We start from the raw sequence: 14,123 nt of genomic DNA, 5'->3' as shown, positions 1-14,123 counted from the left end.
AATGACATGCGCAACGTAGATACTTGTACATCCTTCTTACGCTATTTTTCGACGTAGTCGCTTTCTCTGTTGAGGCATTTGTCTAGGCGGGAAATCCATTTGTCAAACCCCTGTCGATAAAAGATGGGATCTAGAACACGAAGCCATGCTTGCACCTCATCATTGATATCATCCAATGATTCGAATTGCATACCTCGAAGATTTTGTTTCATTTTGGGGAAGACATGAGGTATAGGGTGGGCGTGAAAGAATTTCCCAGCCCCAACGTTGCAGAAGATTCACTGTCGTATTAGCGGTATGTGGTTTGGCATTGCCATCCACATTATCACCTCCTCTTGTATTTATAGATTTTTTAAACATATTTCAGTGATTTTTCTACATATTTTTGTACATGTTTTGGCAGTATAAAAATCCTGGCCTTACATTTGGCGAGCTGTATCTTTGCGGGTGACATTGCCTACTCCGCGCTGAAACAGAGAAAGAAAAAAATCCGTAGTTGTCACCTACTCGACGTTTGGGTGATTGACAGCTCTTAAAAATTAAGAGGAGAATGAAGCAAAGGCTGTTCTAGGCAGGTAAGGCAGCCTGCAGCACCTCCCTTTGCAACTTTGCGGCCAGGCTTGCTCAGGATTCACCAGCATAGATACACCTCGTCAACTCTAGTTATGAATATATCGCCCAACACCGAAGTCACCTCTCCCTGCACGAACAATAGAGAAAGACAATTTGAGCTTATCTTCGGTAAATTTCTTTTAGTTATATTTTAAAACCAGCACACATTTGGTTTATTTTTCTGAGCCACTTCATATAGCCACGTTCCGTTATATAAAAAACGGGAACGTGGGGTGGATTTTAGAATTCTGATAACGAGAAATGCCATTGTTATGCACGGCTGGTTGATCACTGGCAGATAAGGTGGAAGATTAAATGAAGACGCGATCGCTCCCTTGGGAGGAGGGGAAACCCCCTTGTACGGTACACGCACCGAATACTTGATATAATTGTTGTTTTTAAACAGTTTCTTTATTACCGTTTTGTGTAAATCATTGTAAGTGATGCTGCAACAAAAGTGTTCTTGTGTTGTTTTTCATTTAATACTCGTACGGAAAAAGTAAATGAATTTTACTGCACTAACATTGTATCCTTGTATGATAATATGGTTGACCATATACGAGGATGCGGCTTGTGAGCATTCCTTTAGGGAGCTTTCAGGTCGAAGTGACAATTGGCACGAGGCAGGCGACACGTTACACATGGCACTTTGAAACCACCCTTCAGAAATAAATGCAACCTTTCGTATTGAAATGGCACGACAAGCTGTATGTGTCGCTTGTCGCTTTCATGTCAGTCGGACTGGACTGTTTTCTCAATACCGTGCATAATGCCGCCTCGGTCTGCAAACTGCTCATGCGCAGTGAATGCTTAATGGTGCCGTAAAGGTTTTGTGTCTACATATCATGTCACTACAAAATATAATTTGAAATAATATTGGCAGCAACGAAGCTTCTGCAATGTAAATCTATTCTTTATATAAACATTGTCACATATATAGTCGAAATAATGCAGGAAAATCATCAAAATGTAAGTTTTGGAGACTGGCGAAGAGAATGGGATTTGCTTCTCTGTATGCCGCAAGAGGGCAGCAACCTCTCGCTTTGGCTGCCCTGTCATGCCCGCTGGACACAGGGATGCAATGACAAGAGGGAAGGGGAGAGACGTTACCCCGTCACGTCTTTGAATATAAGCATGGGGATCAGTAACCAAGACTCGACGCCTCTGTAGTCTACTTCAATTTCCGCTTCCATATGGGCTTGCGTCCCGCGAATATTAGTTCTGTTGTTGTCTTTTGACAACACAGATACATGGACCTAACATCGTATTTTATCCTTGTTACGAGAAACGCTAAAAGCTAAACAGTTATTTAGGAGTAACAATAGTTTATGCTCATGTATAGTTTCACATTGTTTGTAGAAATTGCCAGAATTTCCTTCAAAGTTCGAGCAACCATGTTGAAAGCTTACGGTACGATCCAAAAGTTCCCGGACTGGCAGTGCTTTAACACGTCGACAAGTAACACTGCTGTCCGGTGACAACAAAGGGTGTTTCTTTTTCTTTTCTTTTTTGTAAAGTTTGCAGGACAGCACGCAACTAGCTAACAGTGGAAGAAAAGCGCAGTAAAATAGAACAAATCAGAAATGACCGGCACATACACTTCGAAATAAATTTATGTACAGAAATAAGGCACGTAAAATGTAACACAGAGCAGTGACATTAGCTTTTAGGTTTAAGTAATCGTAGTCCATTGTCTCATTCTCCCACGGGTCGTTCTTTGAAGGAATTTCTAATTTACACTATTGATGAACTATAATAATTGTGTTGAGTCCGGATATTTTAGAGAGTTTTAATCCATCTAACCTTACAAGTACAAATTGGAGGTGGCCTTTTCCACCCTCTTGGCAGAATCACAGCCAGGGCCGCTGTTAAGGAACGCGAGGCTCTTAATTTTGGCAAGCAGAAATACAGAAAGCTTCAATTTCTCGTAAACTCTACACAAAAACCAACATAGTTATTAGTTTCGTGCACCACCGACAAAATTTAACGCCGTGTAGAGAACATCAAGTCAAACAACTTTCCTTGAAAACATTTTTGCCGAGCGCTCGAAAAACATATTTTATCCGTTTCTATGCAATCTGCACTACATATTCATTGTTCCCACTTACATATACTTTTATCTATCAGAATACACGACGTTAATACTCTACGAAAACGAGATCATGCTAGCAGAGAAGTAGACAGGATAAGAACCTAAAATTAACCCTTTCGCACAATTCATGAAGTAGTAGTAACAATTTTTCGAAAGCATGTTTATGACTTTTTTTAAAAAACTCTTTCTAGCATTTTAGATTCCTGATTTCAGATTTACGTTCCCTGCTCATATATCGAAAACGCGAGGCCAATCAATACGCTCGGCATTGTGTGGTGGCACGCTACTAGAGTGCGCGTCAAATCTCCTGCATATGGCGGTAGCCAATAGTAGCGCGCACTGCAGCAGTGCCATGTCGAAATCTCGCACGGAAAAGAGACAGCGTGGTTGAGTGAAACGTCTTGTTACGGAACTAGGCAACGCCGCACGTCTGTGATTCGCTCGTGCTGTTCAGCCGTTCAAGGCAATATGCAGGAGATTTGACGCGCACTCTAACGGCGAACATTCTGAGTTATATGGATGGGTTGTTTCGTGCAAGTATCTCTAGTTGTAGATTACGAATACATGTGCCATATGACATCTTTAAAACACTACATTTTTGCAGATTAGGATACAAATTTCATAGCTGTGTTAGAACAACCCTTCCTCTACAATTTTGCAGCATCTCTGAAATATAATGCATGGTTTAGAAGGGGAAGTGGAGGAGAAGGGACCTTGTTCACGGCTTGTAGCTTTTGAGCTGAAATTGTGAGGGTATCTACATACCTTGGAGGACTGGTATGGTATTGCATTTCAGTAAATCGATCTAAGCGTTTCAAGATGGTGGACGGAAAACCTGGAGCTTAACAATCGACTGACATTTTGAAATATTTCTCTGGACTACCTTTTTTTAGATTAAGAAACGAAACTTTGGTTATTTTAGGGCATCGCGTGAGCTATAATTTGATAGTTAACAGTTGAGCTGAAAAGTTCGTAGGCTAACATAGTAAAAAATATTTTTTTGACAAAATTCGATTTTATTATTCAATATAGTTGCCTTCGAGGGCGATACAACGATTATAGCGGTCATACAATTTTTCGATGCCATTTTTATAGTACGATTTCTCTTTAGCCTCAAAATAGGCCTCAGTTTCGGCGATTACCTCTTCATCAGTGCTAAATTTCTTTCCAGCGAGCATTCTTTTAAGGTCTGCAAACAGGAAAAATCACTGGGGGCCAGATCTGGAGAATATGGTGGATGGGGAAGCAATTCGTAGTCTAATTCATATAATTTTGCCATCGTTTTCATTGATTTGTGACACGGGGCATTGTCTTGATGAAACAGCACTTTTTTCTTCTTCAAATGGGGCCGTTTTTTCGTGATTTCATCCTTTAAACGCTCCAACAACGCTTTGTAATAATCGCTGTTGATGGTCTGGCCCTTTTTGAGGATATCGATGAATATAATACCATGCGCATCCCAGAATACTGATGCCATAACCTTGCCAGCCGACTGTTGCATCTTTCCACGCTTTGGATTCGGTTCATCACGTGCAGTCCACTTGGCTGACTGTCGATTGGACTCTGGAGTGTAGTTATGGAGCCATGTTTCATCCATTGTAATATATCGACGGAAAAATTTGTGTTTATTATGGTTGAATATCGCTAAACATTGCTCCGAATCATCAAAACGTTGTTGCTTTTGATCGATTGTGAGCAAGCGCGGCACCCATTTTGCACACAGCTTTCGCATGTTCAAATATTCATGCACAATATGTCCAACACGTTCCTTTGATATTTTTAGTCTCAGCTATCTCGATCAACTTCACTTTACGATCATTTAAAATTATTTTGTGGACTTTTTTGATGTTTTCGTCGGTAACAGCCTCTTTGGGGCGTCCACTGCGTGCATTGTCTTCGATGCTCATTTCGCCTCGTTTAAATTTAGCAAACCACTTCTCAACGGTTGATTTTCCTGGTGCAGAGTCCGAATAATGTTTATGAAGCCAAGCCTTGGCTTCAACAGTATTTTTTTTCGCCAAAAAGCAATGCTTTATTAACACACGAAATTCTTTTTTATCCATTTTTTCACAATAACAAAAGCTGCTCCACTCACAATGCTATATCTCACGAACTAATTATCCGGCAGCTGTGAAATTTATACACGTATCTTTTGAAGGTTAGTACTAAGTAAAAATCACATGGATTTAATTCTAGTAACGCCATCTATGAGTCAGCCTACGAACTTTTCAGCCCAACTGTTAAATGTTTGAAATGTTGTTCGTTTTTGTTGATGGGTTGGAAGTACGAAGTGAGGGCGCCACCGGTTTAGCGAGCACATTAACTGCTGTAAAATTAAAACGTTTGACTCTGATCATGTTCTATTATTGCAGTTGAGTTAAATTGGCCAAAACGTTTCCTTCTTTATTGTATGAAACCAAGATACAGGGTGACCCCAAAAAAGGTTACCTTTTTGGAGCACCCTTTACATTGTCAATATCTTGTAATCTAAATGTTGTATCTTCTTTCTTTCTTTCCAGATCCTGCAAGAAAACATCCCCATCCCCGGTTCGGATCTCCATCTAATGTACCACAGCAGTCAGTCGCCCGGGTACCTGTCCACCGTCCTCATGAAGCTCACCCACGAGTCCATCCCGACCAGCCTGAAGCTGGTGCACCTGCGGGTGGTGATCGAGGGCTCGGTGTACGAGCGGGTGTTCGAGGCCGACCCACACATCACCTACACCTTCGCCTGGAACAAGCGCAACGTGTACAAGCAGAAGGTGTACGGCGTCGCTCTGGCCCGCATCTCCGTGGGCTACGAGTACGCCTCCTGCGGGGCCGTCGTGTGGGAGACGCAGACGGCGACGCTGCAGGGCTTCGACGTCGACATCTCCGACGTCGGTGGGTGGAGCCTCGACATTCACCATCACTACAACTTCCACGAAGGTAAGTGTTGGGTCCGGTCTCCCCCTCCCCCCTTCAAAATTTATTTTTTGTTCCTTAACCAGAAATGTATATGTTTATATTTAAAAACAGTTTCAGGCAAGGTCAACCACAAGGAACAACAGTGCTTAAAGTGGGGGAAAGATGCGAGTGATGCCTCCCCCAGTTAGAATTATCACAAAGCATCCCCAGCACTATGATAAATTGAGTAGACACTTAATCTGCTGTCTCTCACGGCACCCTTGTCCATGATTTCACCCTAAACTTTGAATTACATGAAGTTTTTCCTGTCACCTGGGGGGAGGGGGGACAAGCGCCCCCTGCGGGCGCTCTTAGTTTTAGGTCATGTCTGAGAGTTTTACAGTGTCTTTTCTTGCCTATTTCGAAGATAATTGCCTTTTGAGTGCCTAAAATGATGAATAACCAGTTTAATATCTACGTTCTGGTTGGTTTTCAAGTTTATTTTGACAGTCTTCGTCAATTGTATCACTTTGTGCTGTCGCATGATGCTGTGGATCTGTTCGTAATCACTAGGGCTAGGATTTTGATGACTTAAAAATCACCAAAATATGCAAAATAAAATATGCTCTTATGACCTAAAATTTTACAAAATATGCACTATAATTTGAAAAATATGCCCTTATAATTGGACTGTTTCAAACATCAATATCTAACTTATGCTGAGATATTTGCACATATGTACTATTTTTAGTTCACTTTATGGGTCCTGAGTTGCAATGCACAATGAATACTTTCTCTAAATTTTCAAATAAAAACGTAAAAGATTTTGCTATAGTCCAAAAAAAACCTCTCGAGTAAAAATGGGTGTATATTTCTTTAAAATGCAAAAATATGATGAATATGACCGAAAATCCATCAAAATATGCTCTATGACGTAGGAATGGCCAAATATGCCAAAATATGCCCTTGAAAAGCACCTTAATTTAATTAGTTTCCTCATAGTATGAATTTCTATATGTTTAGGGAACACATCACCCTTAGCAAAAAAAATATGCTAAGTCATGAAAATCTTAGCCCTAGTAATAACCAATCAGGGTGCACTGTAGATGAGGGAAAATGCATCTGCAACAGTTAACAAGATTGCATCGCTTCGGTATACATATCCACCGAAGAAAAAGAGTAAAGCTCTAACCCCTCATTCATTAGAAAAGTTGTGTGCGAAGGATGCAGCATTTGTTGCTGGGTATATGGTTTTTTGGTGAAGAGAGCTCACTGTAGACCCCAAAAAAAATCTTTCTTGTTCCCCAACCAGAAAATGTAAAATCTATTTCGTCATTTCTGAAAAGGACACGCCAGTTTTTGGCTGTTTCACTTATAAGTGCCTATTTCGAAGCTAAGTGATTTCTTTAATACCTAATGCGGGAGAATGATCAAAAATCTGTTGATGGTCCATCAATTGTAGTGCCTATTTCAAGTCTCTTGTCTTCTTTCGGTACTTTTATTGCCTGCCTATTTTGAGAAGTGCCTATCGATTCTCAGCCTAGTCATTAACAAAAAAGTCTCCTGGATGGAAAAATGCTAAAGTCGTCGCCTTGTAATCAAGGGATCCCGGGTTCGATGCTCAGTGTAGGCACGAAATTGTTCGGATCCCACTTTAAACCGTAGGTTCAGTCCCGATTAGCTCATATGCGTACAAAATGGGCTTAAATCTTCCAACTTCAAAAAAGAAGCCTCGCTAGCTAAAATATAGTACATTCATGACATAATGTAGACAAACCTGTACTAGGTTGAAGCTGTGAACTGGCCAAACGCATGTAGCAGCATTATATAATTTGCAACTGTCTTGGGTAACCATTTGTGTTCGGTCGTCCTACACACTTGAGTGAGTGTATTCTTATTTCCAGACACGAATAAAAAACACTGTTTGAATTTTCCATCGTTCCTTCCTACCCAAACTATTTCATCCAGGTTCTTCCAGCATTCAGTCGATCAGAACAATCGATCATTTTAATCAGTACGAATAATAACTAACTAATAAATAGTAACTAAAAATTCCACCCTCCTATTGCTCCTCCCAGACTAGCCCATGGTCGATGACGGACACCACTCCACCTAGTCATGTAGCCACATTGACTTTCAGAATGACTACATTGCTGCATGTAAAGGTGCAGAATCATTGTCCTTAATTGAACTCGTAAATTTGTGTAAGTAGGGTCTTGTCTTTGTCAATAACTTAACGATAATGTTATTGTACTCACGAAATTCGCAGCCAATAATTTTTACACCAACTTGCCTCTATAATTTGCACTCTGTACATTACTTTTCTATTGCATAATTAGCATGAACCATGATAGTTAAGTTCGTAACTCTTAATTGTTGCCATTGTAGGTTCCTTATAACATGCATTGTAGTAAAATTATTGACATTTTGATTTTTTTTTCAGTTTTACTTGTTAATATTTCAATAAACAGTGATATCGTTGTTTTCTCCTTCAAACCAATGTTCCCTGTCCATAAATTGTTTCATACACACTGTCTCGGGAATCTATGGAGCAGGACCGTGCATAACGGTAGAGAAGGGAAGAAAGCGAGTGGGCGGAACAAAGCCGTGTGTAAACGGCTGGTAGCTGCACCCGCGTTTTCCACTCCATTGACTCACTACCCTCTCACGCGTTCATTCCCTCTCGAGTCACTACTTGCGCAGAGGACTTGTTTGCGTTCGCAGTTTACGGTCCTCGCGTCTGGCTGGACACAAACTATTCCTCTTGCCCTTAAGGGCAATAGTAAAGTCGACGCGCTAGCTACGTTAACGACCGGCTGGCTTTGAAGTCGACGGAGCGCGCCCACCAGCTGCAACAATCTCATTCAACGCACAGTGTTGCCACACATCTACTCTACGCCACCTTGTCCCTCCGCGCACAACCACCTTCCCACGGTCTCCATATTAAAGTTGCAAAGTACGGCAACAGCGTATCCACAGTCATGTGACTGAGACTCCACGTGGAGTAGACGAGCAGAATGACAGCTGCGCCCATTGGCTGAAGGTTGAGAGTGATTGGACGAAAACAACTCGCCCGCTATTTATCCTCACCCACGTTTGTGGCGGCGGCTTCGACGTTAACGAAGTAAACGCGTGGACTATATACTTAATCTTCGTACACCAAACGCTCTTGCTATTAATACTAATATTCGCGATTAAAATTATCCGATATGCCATCTGGTGAGATTTTCAGGAATCGCTCCACGTAGGACACCTCGCTGCGCTTCGCCGTGTTGAAGCCATTCAAAGCATGGGGAACATGCGAATAAGTAGTGTATACTGTTCAGTTTTTTGCTCTAAATCGTTTTGTGGTTCAGGACAAGTGAAAAGCTTACATGTGTTTTCCACCCCGTGGAATCAACAAAATGAAATGTTTAAATAAATCAGGGAAAACAGAACTGATTGACAAGATTGGCATAACTGAAATGCGGCAAGGAAATTACTAAGAATGTACGAGTCTGTTCACTCTATTTTCCGAAACAATTGCCATGAAAGTAAGTTTTAAGTTGTTCTTTATGAATATAACTTTTTTTTTCGAAAACAATGTATTATGTATGTAATTTTGAACAGGTGCAAGTCGATTAAGTGCAAAGATGAAAATAGTTTGAGAATTAATTAATGTCCGTAATCATAAAGGTAAGTCAGAAAAACATAATTGACATGCTAATGTTGCTGTTTCATTCAGTATGTCAATTTTCAGTGAAGACTGAAAATAGCCTTTATGAAATTGTTGTTATTGTTATTAAACCAGCCTAGCCTGCCTCTTTGGGGAAAAAAATGCAACAGCATGTTTTCATTTATTTCCTCCCAAGCTTTGTAATACAGGTGAATTGCTTTATTTTCAAATCATTTCTGAGAGCCCCAGTTAGGCAGTTACAACCGAGGTGCAGTGCAGATGAAACAGCACCGCTTTGAAAAATCCATGCGTATACATTAGTTTCGTGTGCGTTTCCCGTGTTATTTTTATTATCATAATTAAATGCTTCGCTCTCAGCACAGCTTCACCTTCGTTATAGTTCCTGGAATTCACATCACATTCGCAATATTTAAATATAACGCGTAATTTACACGTTTCTTCCATACCAGCAATGACAACACGCTGATATTACGTACTACTACTGAATGTAAACAAAGATCTATCCTACGTAGAGCGGCCATATTGGAAGCGACACTAGCACTCAGGTGGTAATTTTAATCGCGAATATATAACATACTTCTCTATTAACCTAAGGAGGCAGAAAAGCAATGTAAAGTACGAAGAACACAAATAGGCTACAAAAATGACAAGAGTAGTGACGTGAGGTTGTCTAGTAGCAACACATAACCGGAAACTCATAATTTACACCTCTTTCAGAAATCCCAATTGTTGTGTTTACTACCCCCCTTTAGGCATTCGTGCGAGCTTTATCTTACAAGGGAAGATTCGTTCAACGGCGACTCCATCTTTAATTCAATTACTTGCCATCCCGTTCCGGGAAGAGATGCTCATAACGCCAGAGCTGCTCAACCCATCATGCTTTGCGATCCTCAATACGTTTTTACATGCTCGTTTTCTTTGGCTTTTTAATTCATCCTCTGTCGTTTCACATTCTTCCGGTAAATTTCCTTTTAATGAAATTGCGAACCTAATTTGTTTTCCTTCTGCACAGGAGGAGGGGAGGGGGAGAGGGTAACAAGCCCTGACTTCCATGATCATCATAAATCGACTTTACGTGTAAGGAGAATGAGATTCTCATTCAATTACAGAACATTAACCTTGAAAAGCCGGCGTGTTGTAAAAAGCTTAATACGTCATTTGTATTGGTGGGAAGAAAATAAATCCGTTTTAAAATGATGAAAGTCTTCGAATATAATTTTCTTGTTCCATTTCATCGTCGCGAGTTATTTCACCGAATGCGACGTTCGTCTCGTACAATTTGAATCCGAAACCGTTTTATGCAACGTCGTATCGGCTTGAATTGGTCTGTATTTTTTATTGTAATTACTTTGTTCCTTTTTTCCACTGATCGAGAAAGATGTAACCACATCCACAAGAATTCCCTCGATATAAACTCGGGAAAATAATTCATTGAAACATCATTTGCAAACGGCACTTCTCGGCGATAACAGTGCCATCTCTCGTTATAATTTCGCAACATACAATGAAATGATCGAAATTAATAACCGTAAAATATCTACCAGCGCTACATGTAACTGATTCTAGATGTTTGTGGTAGAGTTTTCATTTTAAAATATGAAACAAGCAGTAGTGCGTGTTAATAAAATATTAGAAACCCTCTTTCTTTAGAAAGTCTTTTTTAAAATGTAAGTACCTACATACGAGGCACGTCCAGAAAGTAGTACCCGTTTGGTAACAAAAAAGAACGAAATAAGTTAATTGAGCAAATCTTATTTACTCTGAAAGTATATGTTTTCAGCTATTTTTTTTCTACAGAGGCACCCATGGCACTAGTCGTACCGGGTGACAAGTTTTATGTGTACCCTCGTCATCAGTGGCGTGCCCAAGGGGGGAGGGTTGGTGGGGTTATAACCCCTCCTTTGGCAAAGTGTTCGTAAAAAAAGGAACGTCAAAGGTGGCAAAATTAGGGCTGACTACCAAAAAGAAGTGTAGGCACGCCACTGCTCGTTATACACTTCTGCCGCCAGTTCATTGAAAAATACAGTTACCATTTGCTGGAGCTATTTCTTGTTGTCATCAAAGAATCTTAATACCCAAATATTCCTTCGATTTTGTAAAATGATGGGCGAGAATGGGGCTGGTAGCCGGGTGCTCCCAAACCTCCCACTGAAACTTCTGAAGCAGCTGTTGTGTTTGTGCGGCGACATGAGGCCAGGCATGTCGTGAAGGATGATGATCACACATTGCGAATTTCAATGGATCTCTTCATTGTCTCACAACATGCATTCGCATTGATGGTTTGAACATTAAGCATATACTCAATAAGGACTGAACTATAAGTTCTGAGGTCCCAGAACATAATAGTCATTGTTTGGTAAATGATGAGTGTCTATTTGCCTTTCATCAGTTTGTCAGGAGATGCCATGCCATGGATTGTCGTTTGCTCTCTCGCGCAGAGTATGAACTAAAGTTTTGTCAGCTGTTGCAATGCAAGACAGAAAGTCATAACCTTCGTTTGCATATTGTGTCAAAAATGTCGATACAGCTCCCATGCAGGTTTTTGTCTTCCTCAGTAAGTAGCATGCCACTCACCTGGGCACACAGCTTTCAGTAGTTGAGATTACTGGTAATTATGACATGTATTCTAGATCGCAACACGTGGAAAATGTACATGGAGTTCATCAAGGGTGACATCAGTCCCATTGCCAGGCAGGGATCAGTGGGGCTTAGCTCTCCTGGAACTGCCATCAGCCCCTTTTGACATTAGGTAAAGCTATGTTGTATAATTTGTTTGCAGTGAAGAGTGAAAATGTAGACAGCACACATTATTTTGCTCACAACTTGGTAAAGGATAAATTCACTAACATGAACAGCAGCTATTACATTCGTTCATCTTGGTTATGAGCCAAAGTCTAAGTAGCTGCAAGTATTTAGAAGATTCTCTAGACTTTAAAAAGTTATATCATGGGAGACGTTCTTTATCTGTACCTTCCCTGCCAAGCCTGTAGCCAGACATTTATTTCTGGGGGAGGCTCATCCCTACAGTAGCGGACAGACATCTAAAGGCAAAGAATTGGGGGTGGTAGAAGAACTGAAGATGAATTTCTCAATATATTACAAATTATTACACAAGATGTTTAGATGTGGAAGGAATGTGGTGATGACCTCAGACACAGATTTTTGTCTAAAGGGGAAGCCGCAACAGGGGTAGCGAACAGGCATGTAGCCAGGGGGAGGGCTCAGGGGGCTGAAGACCCCGAAGTCCTTCAAATATCTAATTTAAATAGTGTACAATGGTAATTAATTTTACTTCAGCGTCAAAGGTCACCCGCTCCCAAGTTTTGCAAACGAAGGGGAGTTCTATTGCTTCAGCTGGGGATGGATTGTAGGGGGTACTATGATTGAATATTTGTGCATTTTTCTTGTATGACATAAATATCTGTGTCATTACAAGTAGTATGGAGTGTGCAGTAAGGGAGGATGTCAGTAGTAGTCAAGTGACACTTTAAGAGATGTTTTAGAAGACATAGGAAAAATGCAGTATTTGTATGATATTTCTAAATTTTATGTTTTATATTAACTTAATGCCCCCTCCTCCTCCCTCAGACACACACACACACACACACACATAATTGGCCTTCATTTAATACTGATAAACTTTTGAAAAAATGGACTTGGTTTACAAAGCCCCCTGATAACCCGCGAGCCCCCTGGAGATCAAATCTAGCTACGGGCCTGGGTGACACACTGATCTCACTGTATAACTTCAACCACATTATGTAGCAATCTAATCATATTGACAGATGGCCGACGTTCTTCATTATGTACATTGTCCCATCCCCCTCAAACTTCCCACACCATCATCTCACTGTTTATTAGTCCATCGCTTCATAACCATAATCTTCCATGATTTGATGATGAATTTCAGAAGGTCAAGATTTTCTATCATGCAAAAACTGAATGACAACTCTCACTTCAAACTTGGTAGGATTCACGATTTTCTGGTTCAACTTGACTGCCCACGGAAACAGGTACACAACCACTATCACAAGTAGCCTAACTTGCATGAAAACTCACGCACAACTGACTCCTACCAGACAGCATATCCTTTCGACAATGTAATGGTATATATATATATAATATTTTTTTGGTGGCAGATTCAGTGCTTCCCAAGTCAGTCTTTCAATCTCCCCAGCTAAAAGTATATATCATTATATTTTCAGGAATTCTGCAGAAAGGCGATGGATCAACTCTTCACTTCAAGCAATACCCTCGTATTGTGAATGTGGTAATGGGAACAGGACTTCAGCGACCACTTATCTGTGACTATTGCAACGGAGTGGCTAAAGACAGTCGTCTTCTGACTCCCGTTGCATTAACAAGTGGACCTGATGGGAGTCTTTATGTAGGCGACTTCAATCTTGTTCGCCGAATCACTCCAGAAGGCAACGTGTACACTGTACTTCAACTCAGGTTAGTTCAAATAGTGCCACGACTCTGTTCACATTGACATGATTAAAATAAAAAATTTCTTCGTTTCAGTTGTTAGCAGGGCATGAAGTGATGGGGAATGCAGGGGAATGGAATCCTCCAGCTATGGAAGTTTATGCACAGCATCTCCCAGTTAGTCCCAAGGCTCAAACAAACATATCCTATAACAGTTTCCAGTTCAAGCCCTGGTTATTTTCAATGTACAGGGTGATTATAAAGTTACTACACATTTCTGCATGAACAGGATTTATTGCACAAAATACAATATGTTCTGAAACACATGTCACAGTAGAACACAATATTAGTATAACTCAATGTGCCCACCCCTCAAATCTAGGCACAGATGCCAGCAATCCATCACAGCCCGAAACACCTTCTCCAACA

General features: G+C 40.7%; 1 protein-coding gene across 6 annotated transcripts in view; it reads left to right on the top strand.

Annotated features, from left to right (window-relative positions):
* Positions 1 to 14,123, top strand: part of Ten-a (Teneurin-a transmembrane protein) — an 884,426-nt gene that overhangs the window by 848,976 nt on the left and 21,327 nt on the right. For all 6 annotated transcript variants that reach the window (XM_083119054.1, XM_083119053.1, XM_083119052.1 and 3 more), the window contains 2 exons: positions 5,224 to 5,632; positions 13,472 to 13,721. In XM_083119054.1, coding sequence (XP_082975180.1) covers positions 5,224 to 5,632; positions 13,472 to 13,721 — 659 coding nt within the window. The remainder of the gene's footprint in view (positions 1 to 5,223; positions 5,633 to 13,471; positions 13,722 to 14,123) is intronic.

The sequence above is a fragment of the Lepisma saccharinum genome, chromosome 3 (assembly GCF_977018435.1).
Source record: "Lepisma saccharinum chromosome 3, izLepSacc3.1, whole genome shotgun sequence".
Lineage (NCBI taxonomy): Eukaryota > Metazoa > Arthropoda > Insecta > Zygentoma > Lepismatidae > Lepisma > Lepisma saccharinum.
This window is presented reverse-complemented; position numbering and strand designations above follow the sequence as displayed.